The sequence below is a fragment of the Mytilus californianus genome, unplaced genomic scaffold (genome assembly GCF_021869535.1).
Source record: "Mytilus californianus isolate M0D057914Y unplaced genomic scaffold, xbMytCali1.0.p SCAF_17, whole genome shotgun sequence".
Classification (NCBI taxonomy): Eukaryota; Metazoa; Mollusca; class Bivalvia; order Mytilida; family Mytilidae; genus Mytilus; species Mytilus californianus.
In genome coordinates this window covers 11,340,988-11,367,287 of record NW_026262659.1, presented here as the reverse complement: position 1 = coordinate 11,367,287, position 26,300 = coordinate 11,340,988, and the positions used below count along the sequence as shown (strand labels likewise).

The 26,300-nt window shown below is 30.9% G+C and overlaps 1 protein-coding gene across 1 annotated transcript in view; it reads right to left on the bottom strand.

Moving 5' to 3' along the window:
- The window catches only part of LOC127726401 (ubiquitin carboxyl-terminal hydrolase-like), a 120,256-nt gene that overhangs the window by 3,634 nt on the left and 90,322 nt on the right, over window positions 1–26,300 (bottom strand). The window contains exon 6 of the mRNA XM_052233803.1: window positions 10,143–10,201. Coding sequence (XP_052089763.1) covers window positions 10,143–10,201 — 59 coding nt within the window. The remainder of the gene's footprint in view (window positions 1–10,142; window positions 10,202–26,300) is intronic.

Genomic DNA, 26,300 nt, shown 5'->3' with positions numbered 1-26,300 from the left:
TTTGCTATTATTGGCCTTGACCTTGATTATCATTTGTTTATTTCATTGCTATGGTATTATGTACAATACAAATAACCAATATATATAAAGTCTGCTCTCTGTACTCTGATTTATTTCATTGCTATGGTATTATGTACAATACAAGTAACCAATATATATAAAGTCTACTCTCTGTACTCTGATTTATTTCATTGCTATGGTATTATGTACAATACAAATAACCAATATATATAAAGTCTACTCTCTGTACTCTGATTTATTTCATTGCTATGGTATTATGTACAATACAAATAACCAATATATATAAAGTCTACTCTCTGTACTCTGATTTATTTCATTGCTATGGTATTATGTAAAATACAAATAACCAATATATATAAAGTCTACTCTCTGTACTCTGATTTATTTCATTGCTATGGTATTATGTACAATACAAGTAACCAATATATATAAAGTCTACTCTCTGTACTCTGATTTATTTCATTGCTATGGTATTATGTACAATACAAATAACCAATATATATAAAATCTGCTCCCTGTACTATACCTGATTTATTTGTTAGATACTGGATTTAATAGAGGACATTTGTTGGTCTAAGTACAGTGATACAATCTTATCAAGTATGAAAGTTTCCAGACAAAAAATCTAGTATGAACGCTTTTAGACAAAAATCTCATGGGAGTATGAAAGCTTTAAGCATGTTCAGGCAAACATTTTTATGAAGTATGAATGCTTTTAGACAAAAATCTCATGGGAGTATGAAAGCTTTAAGCATGTTCAGGCAAACATTTTTATGAAGTATGAATGCTTTTAGACAAAAATCTCATGGGAGTATGAAAGCTTTCAGACAAATAATCTCATGGTGTATAAAAGCATTTATGACTCAAGAAAACAATATTTAGGATTATGAACGCTTTCAGGCAAACAAATCTCATGGTGTATAAAACCTCAAGCAAACAATATTATTTAGGATTATGAAATCTTTGAGGCAAACATCTCATGGTGTATAAAAGTGCTCAGGAAAATAATACTAGAGCAGAAGCCTTCAAAACACATCATTAAGCTACAATAGGCAAATTCTGCAGTTTTGAGTTACTTTTACAAATGTACTGATCTCCAATAGAATGCACCACTTATGACACAAATACTAGACAACATTTTATTGTCATGAAAACCTAAAAGACAATAACCTAATTGCATAGCAGTTTGAAAAAGTAAATAGATATATACCGGTACTCCAAAAAAAATACATATGAAAATTTGCAAAATATAAATCTAAAATGAAATAAATAAAATGAAAAAAAAAACTGACAACAAATTCTAAGAAGAGAAAGAAATTTGAAGTCACTTGATGCAACAAGTCTCCTATTAAAAAATGACTTAGATTAGAATTAAATGGTTTAAAAATTCTATTTTATTAAACATTAAAAATGTAGTTTCAGTTTTTTTCTTTTAATCATAACATTGAAACAAATACATCATAATTTATTTAGACAAACTCTTGTTGCTACCTGATAAGAATTTCTGATCATTCTTAAATTTTAAGTAACGAAAAACATGAAACTTTTGTCACACTATTATCCTCTGAAAGTCTGTACTTCATTTTAAACATATGCTTGTGTTGCTTCTGATTCAGTTTCAAGTTGGTTTGTGTAAAAATTTCATTCTGTACTTTTAATTTGATTAAATATGCTTATTAATGCAAAAAAAAAACTTATTTAAATCCTTAATGAAACCTACTGCTTTTATGTACTTGCTGTTTTTCCAATACAATAAAAAAAAATACTAAATACAATATGATGAAATCTATTTTTTAGATTTAATGTATATTCTATGTTACTCTGTTGGAGATCACCTTTATAAATACCTGCAGGGATCATGGTATTTAATTATCTTTAACCACAAGTAGAATTTGAAAGAATAAAGCATAGCTATAAACCAGAATTTTTGTGGTCAGTAAAAGGAAATAATATGATATGCTTCATGAGTCTCAAGGCAACAACTGACAAAGAAAATATTCGGTCAACAATTGCTTACATGCAATATAAGCCTGAACATGGGGCAGGAATGGGGGACTTTTAAAGAGTTCCTCATATAAAATAGATTTTAATGGTATATGAAAAAGTCATGTCTTGCAATTATATTGAAATTCATTATCAAAGATTTTCTATGAAAAAAAAGTCAATTTAAAATTCTAATTTCTCTATAAAGATCCAAAAACTATAAATCACTCCTGCTACTGCTCCTCTCAAATAATCCATGCTTGAAATTTTCTCTTTTTTGAATAATGCTTCAAAAATATATTTGCATGCCAAATACTAAACTGTGACATTTATATGTATGAAATAAGATATCTTTTAGTAAAGAATGTCAAAACAAATATCAATATGAACTTAACAGTAGATAATAAAATATAAATAATTTTATTGATTTAAATTTCGCTAATGGAATAATGGGTGTATTGTAGATGTACTTTTCCACATGAAATGCACTGAAATAAACGATCTATCCTGGTTTATCTATGCATGTATGTTTAACTACATTTGACCAAACTTGTACACCTAGGAAATCACCTATAGCCCTCATTTCTGTAGATTTAGATATGTACCTGACGAACAATGAATTTTACATAATTTGAAATAATTGGGTCAAAACCCTTCCTGTTCATTTGAATGAAATTTTTAAAGACTAGACTGAAGAATGCCACTGCACATCAAGTTTTTAATCAAATGTTTACTATGTCTGCAGTACAACACATGTCATGCCACCTTAAGTTCTACCAGTTTTGTAGTGCTGGATATGATGAATTTAACATAAATCTAGCATTTTCCATAACCATAACCCATAATTTTTTTGAAAAATTTTCCACATTAATAGCTTTGCACTGGCGTAGGCACCAGGGTACAAGGGAGCAATTGCCTTCAACTTTCAAAAGTGTGTGTGTGTGTGTGGGGGGGGGGGGGGGAAAGGGGGGGGAAGCAAACTATGTTTTTGCCCCCTTTTCTTCTTACTAACTTCTAGACTATTAGACTACAGAAAAGCTTTAGAACTTTTTAAATTTTTTTTTGCTCATAACTTTCAGCCCCGCTTTTTAGGCTTTTTAGTCCATTCCTACTCCTAGGCCACTGCTTTGATATATATTATATATACAAAACACTGTGTCAAAGGAAAAGGTTGAATACTGTAACAGGAGTACAGCCGTTCATGCGAAATTTCCTTGTCCAACAAGTGTTTAGATGCTTTTGTATTATAATGAAAGGGCAAACAGTGTTTTTACTATCTATTTTCATTTTCTGTGTAGTAAGTAGGTATTTTTGCCCCTTCTTTAATTGTAGTGTGTTAAGTTCACATGGTATGAAGTAAATCAATGCTTCATGTTTGACTAGAATCTGTGTAGGACTATTAAAGAGATAGATTTTATTTCAGTGGTGAAGAAAAATTAGCCAATAAAAACGTTCTCCTTCATAAAGAAAACAGATCAAGACCAATGCTTGGGAAAAGGTTGATCTTAATGTAACAGAAAAGGTTTTACTACAAGTATCACATAAACTTAACATTATCAATGCTCAATGAAAATAAAGTCAAGGTCAGAGGAACCCTGCCATAGACTCATATACACCTTACAATCATTCCATACACCAAAATAAAGTTAATCTTTTGCTTATAGTATTCTTAGAAACCAACCTATCACAAAAACTTAACATTGACCAAAAATTTGTAAGGATTTCCATGGAACCCAGTGTCTCACCTGTTATTGCTGCTGTCAGTATTAAAGTGTAATGTTGACTTTAAAAAAACCATTTATCAGTAAAATACAGAAATCAAAAAAAAATTTCACAGACTTTTTCTTTAGATGCTATTTCTTGGTATTGAAGATTAGCCTCTATCCAAGTTTCATAACTATCCATGAAGGTTTACAAATTTATCATGTCAAATTTTTTTTTTATCCCAGACTGTCTGTAAATGTTAACTGTAAAAAAACTAAGTCCATATATCCATAAAAATACTGAAAATAAAAACTAGAGGATCTAAAGAGCCTGTGTCGCTCACCTTGGTCTATGTGAATATTCAATAAAGGACACTCTCCAACATTGTAGACGAGAATAGAATTCATGATGAAAATCTCTGTTTTGTTGATCTTGTATTGCTGATCATTTAGTCTGTTTAGTTTCTCTCTATCTTCTTTAGTTTTTGCTCAAAACACAAAAGGGTAAAAAAATTCCTCATTTAAGGGCAATCACTCCTATAAAGAGTGACAGCCTACTAACTATATCGCCAACATTTGACTTGTTAGTAGATCTTGCCTTGCTGATCATTTTTGTGATTTAAAGTGTCTATTTATCTATTATAATTTTTATCATACAAGGCAAAAAGCAAAAAAAATGGTAAAATTCATCATTAAAGGGCAATAACTCCAATAGGGAGTCATAGGACGATTTCCTAATATTGTCTTAATTGTAGATCTTGTCTTGTTGATCATTTTTGCTTATTTAGGTTTCTATCTATTATAATTTTTAAGATATATTGGCAAAATCACAAAAAAATTGATAAAAATCGTCATCAAAGGGCAATAACTCTAAAAAGGAGTCGGCTAACGATTTTGATAATTAGACTTATTTGTAGAACTTGTCTTGCTGATCATTTTTGCAATTTAAAGTTTCTCTCTATCAATTATAGTTTTCAAGACAATAGGCAAAAATGAAAAAAAAAAGTCATTTAAGGGTAATAACTCCTATTCGTCTGACAGTTTTGACGTATACAGACAATTGGTAGAGCTCAACATTGTGAACATTTGAGCTCTTGTCAGATTCTCTCTATTTATAACGGTTTAAAATAATAGACAAAACTTGCATTTTAACCCTATGTTCTATTTTTAGCCATGTCTGCCCTCTTGGTTGGCGGGCGGGGTCATCAGACATATCTTTTAAATTAGATACCCCAATGATAATTGTTGACAAGTTTGGTTAAATTTGGTCCATTAGTTTCAGAGGAGAAGATTTTGGTAAAAGTTAACGACGACAGACGACGGATGCCAAGTGACGAGAAAAAATGTACTTTCAAAAGTTTGCTTCAGACATTATCTTTTGATCATAAAAAAAGCATACCTGCCAACTTTTGAAAATCCCCATGGGGGTTTTAGTGTGTGACAACAATTTCAAAGGTTACAATTCTCTGCGGCGTCTTTTGAGCGTGCTGTTTTGTGCTCTAGAAAAAGTGCAATATCTTTTTTTTATATGGTATACTGATGATGAGCTTATAAGCCTTTTTCTTCTTTTTATCTGCATGATTCTAGTACTTGTATCAGTAGAAGAAATGAACATGTAGCTAGAATACATGTACCAGGCTATATTTTCTTGTGAATCTGTAAGAATATTAAATGATTGTTGACTTTTCCCAATTTAAAATCATGCACAAAGAAGGACATTTATTTGGTCCTTGTGAAAAAAAAAGCATAGTACATATTGTGCTTTCAATTATTTGGTAATTTAATCAGGTTGGAAACAACCCCTCAAATGAGGTGTAATCCTTCAATGTAATGACTATCCCTTTTAAGAGGGGTATATTTCAAGTGATAAAAAATATTTTTTTGTAAAAACCACTTCTTAGTACAAAAGGGCACATATTTATATTATTTGATGAAACTTTTCCCAAAGAACTATACATCTATCTGGTATTATATGGTCAAAACATGTCAAAGAATTTTGTAATATTCATGGACTTATATATATCTTCTTTATTTTTAAAAATAAGTGGATCCCTCTCTTAGTTGTTCCAAATATAATTATTTTTTCCCCCTTTTAAGTTAAAAAAGCTAAGTTTTTCTTTTTTCTTTTATACAACAGCAAAAGTGACCCCCTATCTGGGGGACTGTCCATCATTTAAGGGATATACCTCCTTTGGGGGTTTTTCCAAACCTGTTAATTACAAGAATGACAACACTGTAGTGTATGATATGTTACAACTTACAGTAAGGGTAATGTCAATAAACTACTATTTATTATGTTTATGGTAGTACTGCATCATTGAATTTTGTCAATCAGCCATGCTTTTCTTCTTAACCCATGACTGTAACAACTTGTTAACCAAAAAAAAACAGTCAATTTTTTAGTAAAATACAGAAAAATGAAAATAAACATTTTCAAAATTTTGCTCTGGATACTGTATTTTGGTCATAAACTAGCTTCTGTCCAAATTTCATAAAAATCCATGAAGGTTACAATAAACCTTTAGATTTTATGGGAGCAACATGGTATTCAGAATTAAGAGTATAGCTAATTCTGATTGGTCGATATGTGTGCCCGTTATTTTTTATTATTAGAGACTTCGTTCACTCTGCATTATACCAAAGGCAAAATAAATTATTTTCCTTAGCCCTAACGGAACTGAGAAATCTATTCAACGCTAGGATGAGACACGCATTTTTAAGTGCAAAATTGATAGGCATGGGAGATAAGTACAATTTACGTTAAGAAAAGCAACAGTAACCTATATTTTTTGGACTAAAAAATACTGTCCAAATAATTTTTCTTTAATTCTAGCAAGGTTTCGTTAAAAAAATCAACTTTCTAAAGTCTGTATCTCGAAAAAGGCTATCATTGTCACCTATGGGGAAATTAATTGTTTATCACAATCTGAAGGTTTGACCAGGTTATTAACGTCTAAAAAAACTTTAACCACAGACTGAAACTAAATGTTGATGCTGCCAACGGAATCTAGGATTGCTATGTCTCTCTTTATAAACCATGAAAATGAGGTCATGGTCAGACGAACATGTACACCATACAATCATCCAATACACCAAATAAGTTAACCTATTGTCTATAGTATGAGATATGGACTTGACCATGAAAATTTACTTTTTAAGCAGTGGTTGAACCATGAAAATGAGGTCAAGAATAATGGACAAATGAACAACTGAAACTTTGTATGGTAGTATGGGACTATGGGGCATCTGTATACAAGGTATGAAGCATCCAGGTCTTCTAACTTCTGGAATATTCAGCTGTTATACAAATTTTTTAATGCAGTCACTGGATAAGCATCAAACTGTGTCTGCGTTTCTTTACAGGTGCACCAAAAATGATATGTTTAACTTTTACTCTTTTTAGAGCTATATAGCAAATTAAATATCTGCCAAACAGACAAACAATGATAAAGAAAACAGATATAAAATAACATATTTATGAGTATCTATAGTTCCACTTTTATCTGACTAATTTCCAACCAAATAATGTATTGGAAAGTATTAAAGTTGAAGCATTCCAGATATTGGTTAAATGCAAAATTTCATAAAAAATCAAGAGATTTTTCATTTATGTACTTGTAAACTTAAGTTGCAACATACTGCATAAATCAAGACAATATCTTGAATGTTTTGAATTTTAGTTTCAAATTTAGAAAACAACACCTGAGAACATATTAGACAGAACATGATATTTTTCAATCTCTATTGTTTTAGAACAAAAATAATACACTAACCAGACAAAATTGCTCTATAGATCACATGAACAATACTCTTTACACCAATAAATTAGTGAAGTGAAAGATTAACATGGACATATGACAATCCTAACACTCTCAAAACCAGACTGAACAACAAATGGTAGAAAACAATTCATCTTTGAAAGTGGAGAAGACAAAGAACTAAAAGATGATGATTCCAAAGAATGCTTACCTGGCATAAAAGTTAGGTTCTAAAAATGTTTGTTAAGTCTTTGAGGTCAGGTAAAGAAAGATATATATTGGGTCCTTAACATATAGAAATTAACTTACACATAACAATCACAAAAGATACATTAGGTGACCTGTAACCAGAAAAAAAGATATACAATGGGTCCTTAACATACAGAAATTAACTTACATATAACAATCACAAAAGATACATTAGGTGACCTGTAACCAGAAAAAAAGATATACAATGGGTCCTTAACATATAGGAATTAACTTACACATAACAATCACAAAAGATACATTAGGTGACCTGTAACCAGAAAAAAAGATATACAATGGGTCCTTAACATACAGAAATTAACTTACATATAACAATCACAAAAGATACATTAGGTGACCTGTAACCAGAAAAAAAGATACACAATGGGTCCTTAACATATAGGAATTAACTTACACATAACAATCACAAAAGATACATTAGGTGACCTGTAACCAGAAAAAAAGATATACAATGGGTCCTTAACATACAGAAATTAACTTACATATAACAATCACAAAAGATACATTAGGTGACCTGTAACCAGAAAAAAAGATATACAATGGGTCCTTAACATATAGAAATTAACTTACACATAACAATCACAAAAGATACATTAGGTGACCTGTAACAAGCACATAATGATTTACACTTTCAGTAAAGTGGACAAGAGGGCAAGTCAAAAACCACATAGACAGAAAATGCCATGACCAAAAAAGCAGAGTAATTAATTGATTAACCACATGAAACTGAACATGTCTGATTAAAACATCTGTTGAATACCAGTAACCATGAATAAAGTATTGCATAATTCATTTTCACAAATGAAATAATATAAAAAAAGAATAGCATAATAAATGTAGACTGACAGACATGCATCTTCCTATGAAGCTACAACATATAGGTTATATGTGCAGCATTAATGAATCTATCCACTGAATTTAAAGCTTTTGCTATTGTGTAACAAGAAGAAAGGAAATTTGATCAAAGTACAAAAAAATGTAATCAAACAGTTATCTTAAATCCTGAGATCTTCCCTCTATAAATTCCAATTTTTAAGAATACAGCATACACTGTCCAACAGATTTATCTCTAGTTTTATACTTTCATTGTTTTGAAAGTGTATATATTCTTAAGCAATTTTAAATATTGTTTTGTATGAAAACCTAAAGTTTTCTTGAATCCCTGAACACAGGCTTTCTAATGAATTTAAGTCAATGTTTATTGTGAAGAGAGATTCCTAAGTTATAAGGTCAAAGGGTAAAACTATTGGAAACATGCAAAGGACAGAACATGTATATGAAATGGACATCTTAATTTAAAGACTAAAACAGTGTACCAGGTTTAATGAACAGGTAATTACAAGATACAAAATTTGAACAGGGTCAACCATTTTAGTTCAAAGGGGCATAACTCTGGAAAAACAGAATCCTATCTTTTGGCATATTGCTATCTTACAATGTACAATTGTCAATTATTAACTTAGAACATTATAGCATTATGCTCTCTCTTAAAAGGGTAACACAATACACATACAGAAACCTATTTAATATGCATAGTGATTACTCTTAAACATTCCTATTTTGTAAGAAAATTTGATATAAAAGACAGACCAGTCAAAAACACAGAAGCAGAATAAGAGTCTAACTCAGTTGGGAAACCTAATCCATTGAACAACTTTTCAGATTATTCATTATGCACAGTATTATGATAATTCATAAGTTTAAGGGAGAGCAGAGGTGTACATGTAGGTTGGATGATAAAGGTAACTTAAAATTAAAAATAAAATAAGCATAGATCAGTGTTGGTGTGAAATTGCTTACAAGAAAAATACTGGTAACTTGTAGTAGAGACAGTAAAACAGATATTTGCTACATTCAAATCAAAATTGGCAGCGGGAACTCTTCAACCAAAGTTTTGTATTCTGATTCTAATGCATTACAAAATGAAATAATACGTTCGAACTTGATAATAATGTATAATTTTGAAATAAAATAAAATTCCGCAAACTTTGTGAATGATTTTGGCACATGGACATCATACAAATGAAAACTTTGAAACTGAAGGCTATTACGATACTTCTACCATTCAAATTTAGATAAAAACACATCAAAATGGCATTTTTGGGTTATGTCTTGTTTTAATTTCTATAATATTGTAGTAATCAAACATTTGTTGATTGAAGCAATTGAAAATGCTTGGTCAGTCTTTAGTTATGACATGTCAACTGTGGATTTGATGGAAACTTTAAGCCAATGAAAAAAATTGTTACATAAAAATTGCATAAGAATCATAAAATTTGTTAAACAGAGTGTGACAACAACAACTCTAACCTCTAACAGAGTGTCTGGACTGGTGTTACCATGGAAACAGGGTCCATCAGTACGACCATCTGAAATAATAAAGGATATACCTTATTTAAGATAAACTAACCTCCAATAATGTATCGGGACTAGAGGTACTGTGGTAGACAGGGCCATCACATCCACCATCTGAAATATAAACAGAAAAATGGGTAATAATGAAGATAGGCTTGTGTCACTGTAAACAAAGCTCTCAAATTCCTGTCACACATAAGGAAGTTCCACAATAGTCTGTTTTTCTTTGGAGTTTGATCTTATGTTACACAACAGTGACATGATTAAGTCAGAAACGTAAGGTATGTTTGGGATCAACAACAGGTTACATTCATGAAATATCAACTTATGGGTAAATTATGTAACCTGACATATAGGTTTTCAGCAATATGATTGGGTCAAAGTAGATAAGTGATTGAATATCTTTATGTTGAAATCTAATATTCTACCATTTGCTTAATGTTGGCTGTTAGAAAGACTAGAAAAATGATTGGAAATATGTCTTGTGAAATGAATTTTTCAACCTCCACATTGATACAGCCACTATTCCCATTTAACACGAGGAATATATTTGTCTGTAAGAAATTGTGTCCACTAATATATATTCTATTAAAATATGAATCAGACATAAAAGACAATCATTAAACAGTAAACCTAGCTACCAATGATGAAATAGGATCACTGGACTGTAAAATCTAGGTCATACCATGCTTTAACATGTTAATGGTAGTTCACATTTATTCATACTTCAATTCATGTTGAGAGCACTTATACTTCAGACTTAACTATTCTAACCTGATCTCAAGCCAAAAGAATGGTCTAATGATGGCTCAACCATCATTGTTTGATATAGACTATTATTTAGAGTGTGATCCATAGGCCTGTAATTAACTGCCATAAAGTTGGAAGGTTTAGTCCAAATAATTGACAAAAGCAATATTATATTTCCAGGATATCGCCAGTACAAATTCTGTGAGTTTCCAGTTGTTTATGTAGTCTTTGTGACTGTATTTGCCAGTGTTGTTACGATTTAAAATACCCTTAAACTGTGGTAAAAATTTGTTATTTTCCTTCTTAAATATTACCTGAAAAAAAAAGTATTTAAACCTCACTCAGGGAATTCTGCATTTATAATATAAAACTATTAACCACCTCCACAGACAAAATAAATAAGAAGTTTTATCTTTTTTTTTGTGAATTGATATTGCATGTCAGTTTTAAATTTTCCCCTGAAGGATCGTAAACCGAAATCTTTGTCGAAACTTTTCATTCATAATGTGAATGACACCACAGTAAGGACCAAAATAATCTAATTATCTATTTCTCAGAACTAAAGAAAATCCATACCAATTTAATACTGTCAGGAACTATGCTATATATAGAAGATATTTGCATAGTATTTGTGAATGGAAAACTAAGTGTTGGAATGAATCAATAGAACTCAATTAATCAAGGGTTATCTTGTCTAACTTGTAAATGGACCATGGTTAACCATCAAACATCTATTATAATTAAACAATTAACATTTTTTTTCATCATAGAAGATACCAATAATAGTGAACTTTATTTCTATTAGTAAGGTATATTTCAAAACCATTAAATCATATATAAAACAATTAATCATATTTTACAGGCAAATTATCAAAATATAACTTGAATGGCATGAATATGTTTACTCTACTTCTAATTCTGCTTGGTTGTACCCAGTATCCTAAACATGATATATGTTAACCAATGAAAACAAAAAACTGAAGCTTATCCTGATATTCAACCATCTTGAATCATAATGCATGAGATATTTGCCACTGGATATGATGCAAACAGCAATACATCCTTATATAAAGACTAATTATAAACTTGCTTAGCTGATTTAAAAAGAACATGTATGATGTAAGTGTTGATTTAACCGATTTAGAAATTGTATGATTTAAGTGTCGATTTAGCCGATTTTAAAAAGACTTGTATGATCTAAGTGTTGATTTAACCGATAGAGAACTTGTATGATCTAAGTGCTGATTAAGCCGATTAAGAACTTGTATGATCTAAGTGTTTATTTAGCTGATTAAGAACTTGTATGATCTAAGTGTTGGTTTAGTTGATTAAGAACTTGTGTGATCTAAGTGTTGATTTAACCTATTAAGAACTTGTATGATCTAAGTGTTGATTTAACCGATTAAGAACTTGTATGATCTAAGTGTTGATTTAACCAATTAAGCACTTGTATTATCTAAGTGTTGATTTAGCCAATTAAGAACATGTATGATCTAAGTGTTGATTTAACCGATTAAGACTTGTATGATCTAAGTGCTGATTTAACCGAATAAAAATTTGTATGATCTAAGTGCTGATTTAGACAATTAAGAAGTTTTATGATCTAAGTGTTTATTTAGCCGATTAAGAACTTGTATGATCTTTAAAGTGCTGATTTAGCCGATTAAGAAGTTTTATGATATAAGTGTTTATTTAGCCAATTAAGACTTGTATGAATTAAGTGCTGATTTAACCGAATAAGAACTTGTATGATCTATGTGCTGATTTATCCAATAAAGAAGTTTTATGATCTATGTGTTTATTTAGCCAATTAAGAACTTGTATGATCTAAGTGCTGATTTAGCTGATTAAGAAGTTTTATGATCTAAGTGTTTATTTAGCCGATTAAGAACTTGTATGATCTAAGTGTTGATTTAGCCAATTAAGAATTTGTATGATCTAAGTGTTGATTTAACCGATTAAGAACTTGTATGATCTAAGTGTTGATTCAACTGATTAAGAACCTGTATGATCTAAGTGTTGATTATCACTGAAGAATATAAAGGGACTCACAATTGTGTCATATCTTTTAATGATCTAATGTTGCTGAGTTGCTGCGTCATCAGTATTTTCTATACTTATCCCAACATTTATTCATAAACATTTAACTTATATTAAACAAATATCAGTTTTAGAAACAACTTTAAGAATCTATTCTGGAAACTTTTAGCTGTAAATGCTTAAATATATAGACAAATAAATCATAATTTATAGACTGCAAATAAAGGAGAGTCAGCAATAAGCAACTGTCATAAAACATATGCATCAATGACAGCTATAAACTTATATAGGGAAAGTTAAAGTCAGGAAGGGAGGTAATTATTCCTGAAATACTTCATAGTATAGTACATCTGTGGAAAACATTAACTTATATTCTTATGACAAATGTTCTAGATATCATTTGGTCAATGGTCAAATTAGTCATAGATCTAAATATTGTATCTATATAAAGTACAAATACTATATAGAACTAGAAAGTACAAAAATCAAGGTTTTGTGAATATCTATACTTTTGTTAAAGGGGCATTAGCAGTCAAATTTATGTTCACTGATTGGACTCAAAATCTCATATTTGATTTATAACATACTAAAATATATATCCAAATTACAAAAAGTCTAAAATAAATAATTAACAAGAGGCTCTCAAGAGCCTGAATCGCTCACCTTTAATTTTCTGCTTAAATCTTTCATCAATGATTATATTTGCTTTTCAATATATATTAATGAGTGGCTTAAAAATGCCATTTAAATGTTCTTTGTATCTGTCATATTTTCTTCAAAAGCAAAAAAATGCATTTCATCCTTTTGTTCCATTTTAGCCATAGTGGCTATGTTTCTTGACGTACAGGGGAATAAAATACAAAATTTATACTAGATACTCTGAAACTCAGCAGTTTCAAAGGAGAAGATTTTTTAATGTAAGCAAACTAGATGAACAAATTGTGAAAAATTGTCTTTAAAGGGCAATAACTCCTTAAGGGGTAAATTGACAATTTTGGTCATATGAAACTTATTTGTAGATCTTACTTTGCTGAACATTTTTGCTGTTTACAGTTTATCTTTATCTGAAAACTGCAAACTTTCCTAAAAATCATAAATTCAGGGGCAATAACCTAAAAATCAGATACCCAATTTGGCTGATAATTTCAGGGCAGGTAGACCTTGACCTAATGAATACTTTAACTTCTTGTCTGATTTTCTCTAAATGCTTTAGTTTTTGAGATATAAGTCAACAAGAGGCTGTCAGAGTGACAACAATCCGTATTTCCTGCAGAGGTCGAACCCTGAACAGTTGAGCAAGTATGGACACAACATTTAAGATTAAAACAGCTCTGAATTTATTGTGATTGAATATTTGACACAGCATAGGCTTGTGAGGCAAAATGAATGTGGTCAAAGAACTGAAAAATTAGAAATTGGGACACTTACCTATTATGGTCTAATATCCAAAATCTAAGTACATTGTTAGAATCAGCATATCAAAGAACCTAAATAATTCAATTTATGATGAAATCAAACAAAAGTTTAATTTAGGACCATTTGGACCTCAATGTGGACCAATTTGATAAAGGAGCCCAAAATCCAAAATCTCTAAATACATGGTTAGATTCAGCATTTCAAAGGACCCCATAAATTCAATTTTTGTTGAAGCCAAACAAAGTTTAATTTTGGATTCTGATTTGGACCAACTTGAAAATGTGGTATTACCTAATTAATAATGAAAATAAATACAGGTTTAGATTCAACATTTCAAAGAACCCTATATATATATTCAATTTATGTTGAAATCAAACACAGTTTAATTTTGGACCCCAATTTGGATCAACTTGAAAACATGGCCCAAAATCAGAAATCTAAATATATGTTTATTATTATTTGGACCAACTTGAAAACTTGGCCCAAAATCAGAAATCTAAATATATGTTTATTAATAGACAATATAAGCTTAGTTTTTAAAGGACTTCACTTCATCAAAAAAAAATATATATATAGCATTCAGAAAAGTATAATTTATACAGAATAACAAACAAACCTACCACAAAATTCTTTAAACAATTTACCAAAGAAAAGAAAAAAAAAAATCCAAAATGTCATTTATCATTAATACAATGTCTTTTAAAAATCGATAAAACTTATCTGTAATTATCTTCAAAATGTCTAATAATGAACAGTTAATTTCTAACTATATTTATACAGTCCTACAGAGCACAGAGCTTTTAATCATCAACACTTAGGAAACAGAAAATTTTCAAATAAATCTGTCACTCCAATTATAATTCTGTGATATTTACCACATGCTCTATTATCTGATAACAGGTGAAAATTATTTTAAAAAACTTAGTGTAATCAAACTTTATATATATAACTAACCATTTCTGTTCAAAAGGGATATAACCCAATCACATAATGAGTACCTCTTTTGGCTTCTAAAAAGGGCTTAAATTCAACAACGAGAAAAGCTTAAATCATGAAAATTGAACTTGATATTCAATTAGTCACAGGAAACAACATATCTAAATTTGAAAAGATTTCGTTAAAGCATTTACTGTTTGGCAGCCGCCCGCCCGCCCCCCGTACATCCCCAAATCAATAACTGATTTTTCCTTTTAAAATCTGGTTAAAAACTGCATTTTACCCTTTGTTCTAATTTTAGCCATGGCGGCCATGTTTTCTGAGGAAACAGAAAATAAAACACAAACTTTATTCTAGATAACCTAAGAATAATTTAGCTTAAGTTTGGTTTAATTTGGTTCAGTAGTTTCAGAGGAGAAGATTTTTTAAGGTTAGAAAACATGATAAACAAATTGTGTAAAATTGTCCTTAAAGAGCAATAACTCCATAAGGGGTCAAGTGACAATTTTGGTCATTAAACTTATTTGTAGATCTTACTTTGCTGAACATTATTGCTGTTTACAGATTATCTTTATCTTAACTATAATAATATTCAAGATAATAACCAAAAACTGCAAAATTTCATTAAAATTACCAGTGTAGTGGCAGCAACCCCAACAATGGGTTGTTAGATTCATCTGAAAATTTCAGGGCTGATAGAACTTGACCTAATGAACATTTTTATCCCATGTCAGATTTGCTCTAAATGCTTTAGTTTTTGAGATATAAGCCTTAACTGCATTTTACCCCTATGTTCTATTTTTAGCCATGGCAGCCATGTTTTTTGACGAAACAGAAAATAAAACACAAACTTTATTCTAGATTCCCTAAGGATCATTTAGCTTAAGTTTGGTTGGAATTGGTTAAATATTTTCAGAGAAGAAGATCTTTGAAATAGTTTACACCGGACGGACAACGATGGACGCCAAGTGATGGCAAATTCATGTATGCCGATTTGACACAAATTCTCATATTTAATTTATAACATACTAAAACGTATATCCAAATTATAAAAAGTCCAAAATAAACAATTTACAATGCATGGGCTCAACAATATTTATCAGCATTTTGTGTGTACTTTATTCTAGACGCCATCTAATTAACTATTGAGGTGACCTCCGAAGACTGCCGACGGTCATATAACCCAATATAAACATAAATATAGATATAAATAGATAGTGAACTCGTGTAATTTGATTTTTCTAGGTCTGTTTGATTTCATATTATAGGTTAAAAATATATGTTAATCATCGTTTTTATCTGTATAAGAATGAGTTTTTGTGGATCGAATCAGTCAATCAAATGATTTACCCTTGTTTCACTTTCAATGTTGACAATCTTTTTCTTTTAATAACTATACACGACTAATTAATGCGTAATCCATCTCTAGCTAGGGGGTTAAATTGAAGGTCACATGAATATGGGTTCAATGAGGTCGAATTATTCACTTGCAAGTGAATAATTCATCAGTGATGTTTCTTAGCTTATTTTGACAACATTGAACCAAACTGCTGCTAAAAGCTAATTATTATTTCATTATTTCACTTTCATTAATGATTGAACAAAAAAATCATACTTTAAATTTTTTTTTAACTCGTAGCTAATGCCCCTTTAATCATTGTTTTTAACTGTATAAGAATGATTTTTTGAGGATCAAATCAGTCAACCAAATGGTTCACCATTGTTTCACTTTTAATGTTGACATTCTTTTCATTTTAATAGCTGAACACGCCTAGTACATATTCTTATATACATAACCCATATCCAGCTAAGTGGTTAAATTGAAGGTCACACGAATAGGGATTCAATGAGGTTAAATTATTTACTTGCAATTCAACAATACATCAGCGATATTTTTTAGCTTATTTTGACAAATTTGGGCCAAACTGACTGCTCATAACTAAATTTTATTTCAAAATTCCGCTGTTATTAAAACTTGAATTTGTCTAAATCGTAGGTAATGCCCCTTTAAAATGAGAGTTACTCATCCAATATTTATTGTTTTATAATGATATTCTGATCAGTATATCAAAATATTTTTTATTCTGATATTAAAAACCTTTGCAAGCTCATACAATAATCTATTAGTAAATGGCATTAATTATTCATCAATAAATCAATTAGTGTAATATTGGTATATGTATAACATTAGATTGTATATATCGTTAATGAAAATTTGAGCAAGTGTGATTGATTGATTGATGATTGCTTCACAATGTGTCAGTGCAAAAAAATGATATCCCAGTTTTGTAAGTTCAAAATTTAATAAATAGTGATAAAAACAATTCTCAACTATGAACTAAAAGGAGTGATTTGTTAGAATATTTGCATGTCAATTGATTTCAGATAAACTGTTTTCTATCTATGAGCAGAAAAAGCTGAATATAGAGTGTCATAAAATACACAATGTAAAATCGAAAGTATTGCCCATTGTTGAAAAAAAAAATTGTGATGTGGTCGAATGCACATGTTACGGAACCATGTATAAAAGTATTTAATGATCTCAGAGTATTAACGTGTTGCAGACAGATAAGGACACATGAAGGTCATTGCAATGTCCTCTGCCTTGTTGTGGCAGGAGACTGTAAATGTAAACTCTAGATGGGTTTCTGAAAAAATCTGGATAGAGCAAAGCTTTAATAAATTATGATACAAAAAATAAAAGCAATAAGAAGTATGTAGGGATTGAATTATCTCTATTTAATAGTCCATACTGGCTTATGGCTAGCCAATTTTACAAAATTCACAAATTGTATCAAATTAACAAAGGTATATGAGTCATAAAGTTGGCATCAGATATATTCAATATAAGTAATATCTTTTATAGATTCTTCCTTTTTGGGTTATTTCTGATTCATAGTGTTTTGTCTGAATTGTCTCATTAGCCTTAATAATAGTAGAATTATACGCCTACAATATTTCCACCATATTAAGCTATCATGGAACTGCAGATATTTGATGTTTCTAGCAAATCCTTTTGCTCTAGTTTCTTTTTTTAACAGTTCTTTCTTAATCTATAATGTAAAACTGTCTTATTGATTAAAAGCCTAGTTTCCACTCCAGTAGTAACACTATATGCATATCTATCTATGTCCTACAACATATAAATACTTCAGTGTGTGTAATATGGTGGTTTCCCATAAACTGACCTAATCACAAACTATCAGGTACACTCTAGACCAAACATTTTGTGGGAAGCCAAATAAAGAAAGCATTTCAAAACTATAAAAGCCTTAAGCAGAACATCAAAAATTATTAAAACAAATAAAAAGAGGACCCAATGATGAATTAGGCCAAATCAAAACAAATACTTGTGTTTAGTGTTTGCCTACCTACCTTATATTTTATGTCACAGAATGTCAACCCCAAAACTTTTATTTGCACATTTGTTCATGACTAGTGATACAAGAGTGCACACGCTGAAATGTCTCGCCTTCTTTACTAACCATTGATTTTATGTTGATAGTCCTAACTATTAAGTTTTACTACAAGTATCACATAAACTTAGCATGATCCAAGAAAATGAGGTCAAGGTCAGATAAACCAAATGAGAAATACATGTACACCTTACAATCATTCAATACACCAAATATAGTTGACCTATTGCTTATAGTTTCTAAGAAACAGACTTAACCAAGAAATCGAAACATTAACCAATAAACCATGAAAATGAGGTCAAGGTCAGATGAACCATGCCAGACAGACATGTACACCTTACTATCAATCTATGCATTAAATATTGTTGACATATTGCTTATAGTATCTAAGAAACAAACTTAACCATGAAAACTTAACATTGACCAATGAACCATGAAAATGAGGTCAAGGTCAGATGTTTCCTGCCAGACAGACATATACATCTTACAATCCTTCCATACAACAAATATAGTTGAGCTATTGCTTATAGTTTAAGAAAAACAGACCAAAACACAATAAAATGCTCCGCTGGGTGCAGCTTGATACGACCGCAGAAGTCTAACCCTGAACAGTTGGGGCAAGTATGGACACAACATGCAAGCTTGATACAGCACTGAATTTGGATTGTGATTAAATATTTGACACAGCATAGGTTTCTGACACAGAATGAATGTGGTCTAAGAACTTAAAAATTTTTAATTTACCTATTCAAACCATATCATTATTATTTGCTTTTATATATGTAAACCTCAGATCTGTGTACGGCCTCAAATCTGTGTCCGTTTCTCAAATCTGTGCCCCATCGTGACGTCAATCGCTTATCTATGTCCGTTAAAAAAGATACGGCCTCAAATCTGTGTCCTATTTTCAAATTTGTTTTCAATCGTGACGTCATTCGCAAATCTATGTTCGTTAAAAAAGATACGGCCTCAAATCTGTGTTCTTTTCTTAAATCTGTTTATGCCAGTCTAATAAGTACGGCCTTATAGGATTTTTGTTTTATTAAGTCATTTCCCATAATTCAATGTTAAGTTGGGATGTGTTCTCCATGTGTGTGCATAAAAATTTACATGCGTGTGTAATTATTGTATGATTTACATTTTATTGTAAAACTACAACATTTTCAAATTGTTTGCTTTTCTTGATCCCGTGTTTAATTGTTCTGTAGTAATTATGGTTATTTCCCTTTACTCATTACTTCTTGATAACAAATACGAAAATGACATCTGTATATACAAGCAACTAAAGATACATGTACGGCCTTCAACAATGAATTGAACCTATTCTGTATCGTAATCTGTAAACACATACACCTATTTACAAACTTTTTGTTCAATGTTTCAATGTATAGGTACCACATAAAAATGTTTAGGGTATAATTTATTGCCGTTTTAACAACGACATTTTGTGCCACTATCTTATCAAAAAAGTTTTTTTCTGGTGAAACTATTCCGGATTCGAATCTATGTATTTTTTAAAATCCATTATGTACCATGTTATCAACATTTAACAACCACAACATAATTCAGTGTACAAATTAATGGCATAACGAGCATACATGTTACTTTATTAATGTGCCTTCAAGAATGAAACTACACATATTTTTTTTTACTTGATTACATCTTGCTATGTATTACGTCACCACATTTCAATAAAGGACATAGATTTGAGACAAAAATGGCCATAGATTTCAGTTAATAAAGGACATAGATTTGAGACAATACAGGACATAGGTTTGAGACAATAAAAGAAATAGATTTGAGACAATAAAAGAAATAGATTTGAGACAATAAAGGACATAAATTTGGAAAGTCTATGACGCAATATTAAAAAGGACATAGATTTGCGGAAAGGACATAGATCTGAGGCTGGACATGGATTTGAGGCTTACATATATAAATCAGAAATAACCAATTGAAAATTGAAAATTTTAAAGAAAAAAAAGGGAAAAAAATTAAAAAAAAATCCCTCTCCCAAATTTTTTGAACCCCCTTATGATTCATCACCCCAAAACTCAATCCCAGCCTTCCCTTTGTGGTATGGTACCTTGCAGTACAATTTCAGAGAGATCCATACACTTGAACACAAGTTATTGTCTGGAAACTAGAAAAATGCTTGTTTTTATGCCCCTTTTTGATCCAAAATTCCTAAACGTTTAGGGCAATTACCCTCAAACTCAAACCCAGCTTTCTTTTGTGAAATGGAACCTTGTAGTACAATTTCATAAAGATCCATACACTTACACACAAGTTATTGTCCTGAAACTAGAAAAATGCTTGTTTTTTGCCCCTTTTTGGCCCCTAATTCCAAAAATTTTGAGGCAATTACCCCTAAAATCAATCCCAGCCTTCCCTTTGTGGTATGGTACCTTGCAGTACAATTTCAGAGAGATCCATACACTTGAACACAAGTTATTGTCTGGAAACTAGAAAAATGCTTATTTTTGGCCCCTTATTCCTAAACGTTTTGGGCAATTACCCCCAAACTCAATTCCAGCTTTCCCTTTGTGATATGGAACCTTGTAGTACAATTTCAGAAAGATCCATACACTTACACACAAGTTTTTGTCATGAAACTAGAAAAATGCTTGTTTTTTGCCCCTTTTTCGTATAAAAACACTGAGCAATGAACCATGAAAATGAGGTCAAGGTCAAAGAAAACCTGCGAGACTGACATGTACATCAAAAAATATTTCCATACACCAAATATAGTAGACCTATTGCATATAGTTTAAGAAAAACAGACCAAAACACAAAAACTTAACTATAACCACTGAACCATGAAAATGAGGTCAAGGTCAGATGACACTTGCCAGTTGGACATGTACACCTTACAATCCTTCCATACACCAAATATAGTAGACCTATTGCTTATAGTATCTGAGATATGGACTTGACCACCAAAACTTAACCTTGTTCACTGATCCATGAAATGAGGTCGAGGTCATGTGAAAACTGTCTGACGGGCATGCGGACCTTGCAAGGTACGCACATACCAAATATAGTTATCCTATTACTCATAATAAGAGAGAAATTAGCATTACAAAAAATCTTAACTTTTTTTTCAAGTAGTCACTGAACCATGAAAATGAGGTCAAGGACAATGGACATGTGACAGACGGAAACTTCATAACATAAGGCATCTATATACAAAGTATGAAGCATCCAGGTCTTCCATCTTCTAAAATATAAAGCTTTTAAGAAGTTAGCTAACGCCGCCGGATCACTATCCCTATGTCGAGCTTTGTCGCAGGCTCAACAAAAATTACAGGTCTTTTTATGTACTCAAGTTAAAAAAATTAAGAAAAATGAAATATAATTCCTATCTACCTACCATGTTCAAAGAGGCAACATTTTTGTTTAGCGTAATTAAGAGACTGAAGATCACGAAAACTGTACAAATAGTGGAATGACTAACGAATACAAGCCAAATATTGTTAAAAAGAAAAACTAAACTTGTTGAGACTTAAATTCACAATAAATATTGACTGCTGATGACTATAAGCACTTAAGACTGTTTGAGTAGGTAAGTTCATTATGATGATCCAAAATGAATACCTGAGAAAGAGTGTCTGTTGACCATCTAAATAAATTCGTCATAGATACCAGGATTAAAATTTTGTACGCCAGACGTACGTTTCGTCTACAAAAGACTCATCAGTGACGCTCGAATCAAAAAAGTTAAAAAGGCCAAATAAAGAAAGAAGTTGAAGAGCTTTGAGGACCCAAAATTCTGAAAGGTTTTTGCCAAATACAGCTAAGGTAATCTATTCCTGGGGTAAAATATCCCTAAGATACATAATTGGTCGTAACTTATCCTCACCAACTACTCTACTGAAAATAATTATTAATTACTATTGCATGCGTGTAATACTGCTGAACTTGGGTAAATCAAACTGCATGAGTGTAAGCAGTGTATGGTTTCTAAAGAGAAAACAATTAATCCACACTGCACTAAACCAATGACAAATAATGCACATGGCACTAAACCAATGACAAATAATCCACACTGCACTAAACCAATGACAAATAATCCTCACTGCACTAAACCAATGACAAATAATTCTCACTGCACTAAACCAATGACAAATAATCCACACTGCACTAAACCTATGACAAATAATCCACACTGCACTAATTCAATGACAAATAATCCTCACTGCACTAAACCAATGACAAATAATCCACACTGCACTAAACCTATGACAAATAATCCACACTGCACTAAACCAATGACAAGTAATCCACACTGCACTAAACCAATGACAAGTAATCCACACTGTACTAAACCTATGACAAATAATCCACACTGCACTAACCAATGACAAATAATCCACACTGCACTAAACCAATGACAAGTAATCCACACTGCACTAAGCCAATGACAAGTAATCCACACTGCACTAAACCAATGACAAATAATCCACACTGCACTAAACCAATGACAAATAATCCTCACTGCACTAAACCAATGACAAATAATCCACACTGCACTAAACCAATGACAAGTAATCCTCACTGCACTAAACCAATGACAAATAATCCACATGACACTAAACCAAGGACAAATAATCCACACTGCACTAAACCAATGACAAATAATCCACACGGCACTAAACCAATGACAAATAATCCACACGACATTAAACCAAGGACAAATAATCCACACTGCACTAAACCAATGACAAATAATCTACACTGCACTAAACCAATGACAAATAATCCACACTGCACTAAACCAATGACAAATAATCCTCACGGCATGTAGGCAATAGAACTAATGAAGGATATTTGATTTCAATGTCCATAAGGATTTAGAGTGATTGAAATAAAATCCATCATCAAATTAAATCAAGGCAACCAATATAAAAAAAACTCAGTCATCATGCAACTTGATGTCAAAATTATTTAATAATGTAGTTAATTAATGTTAGAAGTGACTTCTTTTTTTTGTCCTTTTATATGCTAGATATTGAAGTTTCTTTTATAACTTCTTTCCTTAGATTGTAGATTGTAGTATTTGATACTGGTGAATAACTAGAATGATTCCCAAAGTGTAAGGAATTATTATGATCTGTGAATTTTACTTCAGTTCAAAGTGGAATACTTTCTTAAAGTTCAAGAATCATAATGGAGAATACCTTACCCTGGTTCTGTTTATGAACTTATTCTGAAAGATATTATATAAATTATATGTCAGACCTGATATCATTTATCTGTTAGATAATTGCATAAACTTTTATAGTACTTCAATAACAGATAACAAATATAACACTTCATGTAAAACTTCAATATCATATTTCATTGAAGCCATACATCAGGATAATTATAGGATGTCTGATTCAGAATTTCAGGTTAGAGTAGGCACAGCCTATGACAAAATGTCTTGTGCAACTAGAGGAATTTTGTTATAAAAGTTATATTACAGTTATTATAAGGTAAAATCTGCTATGTCAAGAATATCTGTTGGAAATATTGACTGGAACTGGAAAAAAATGATTTGTTAAATAGACAGAAATTTTTGCCTTGCAAAATGAGGTCACATATGGATCCTTTAAAGAGTTATTGCAATAGTTATTGGGCATGCTGAGGAAGAGGCTTCACAATAACTTAAACTATACCCTGACATTTTAATAGTTGTCTCATTGGAAATCAATCATCTCTTCTCCTCATTTTCTAAAGAATTTGATAAGTTGAAAAATAAACAATAGAACTGTTACTAACATTAGATAATAACACAAAGCAAAATAAAAATGACATGAACATAAACATTATAAACATGGAACATTGACATTTTTTTTCTGTTTTAAAATTTGAAAAACTGGTCTTGTGATCTTTGACCATATAAAATGTTTATGAACATATACAATTTTCACTTAAAGAATAGCAAGCGTACATAACTTTGGGCATGGGAAACACACAACAATGTGCCAGTACAAGCATATAAAATCTGGAATGCGTAACACATAATGATGTGCCAGTACATGTATATAAAATCTGGATTGTAAAACATATACCTGTAATGATGTGCCAGTACATGTATATAAAATCTGGAATGGGAAACATATACCTGTAATGATGTGCCAGTACATGTATATAAAATCTGGATTGTAAAACATATACCTGTAATGATGTGCCAGTACATGTATATAAAATCTGGATTGTAAAACATATACCTGTAATGATGTGCCAGTACATGTATATAAAATCTGGATTGTAAAACATATACCTGTAATGATGTGCCAGTACATGTATATAAAATCTGGATTGTAAAACATATACCTGTAATGATGTGCCAGTACATGTATATAAAATCTGGAATGGGAAACATATACCTGTAATGATGTGCCAGTACATGTATATAAAATCTGGATTGTAAAACATATACCTGTAATGATGTGCCAGTACATGTATATAAAATCTGGATTGTTAAACATATACCTGTAATGATGTGCCAGTACATGTATATAAAATCTGGATTGTAAAACATATACCTGTAATGATGTGCCAGTACATGTATATAAAATCTGGATTGTAAAACATATACCTGTAATGATGTGCCAGTACATGTATATAAAATCTGGATTGTAAAACATATACCTGTAATGATGTGCCAGTACATGTATATAAAATCTGGATTGTAAAACATATACCTGTAATGATGTGCCAGTACATGTATATAAAATCTGGATTGTAAAACATATACCTGTAATGATGTGCCAGTACATGTATATATAATCTGGATTGTAAAACATATACCTGTAATGATGTGCCAGTACATGTATATAAAATCTGGATTGTAAAACATATACCTGTAATGATGTGCCAGTACATGTATATATAATCTGGATTGTAAAACATATACCTGTAATGATGTGCCAGTACATGTATATAAAATCTGGATTGTAAAACATATACCTGTAATGATGTGCCAGTACATGTATATAAAATCTGGATTGTAAAACATATACCTGTAATGATGTGCCAGTACATGTATATAAAATCTGGAATGGGAAACATATACCTGTAATGATGTGCCAGTACATGTATATAAAATCTGGATTGTAAAACATATACCTGTAATGATGTGCCAGTACATGTATATAAAATCTGGATTGTAAAACATATACCTGTAATGATGTGCCAGTACATGTATATAAAATCTGGAATGGGAAACATATACCTGTAATGATGTGCCAGTACATGTATATAAAATCTGGATTGTAAAACATATACCTGTAATGATGTGCCAGTACATGTATATAAAATCTGGATTGTAAAACATATACCTGTAATGATGTGCCAGTACATGTATATAAAATCTGGATTGTAAAACATATAATGATGTATTAGTACTTGTATAAAACATCTGGCATGGGTAACACACAATGATGTGCCAGTACATGTATATAAAATCTGGATTGTAAAACATATACCTGTAATGATGTGCCAGTACATGTATATAAAATCTGGATTGTAAAACATATAATGATGTATCAGTACTTGTATATAACATCTGGCATGGGTAACACACAATGATGTTCCAGTACATGTATATAAAATCTGGATTGGGAAGCACACAATACTGTATCAGTACATGTACCAAGTATATAAAA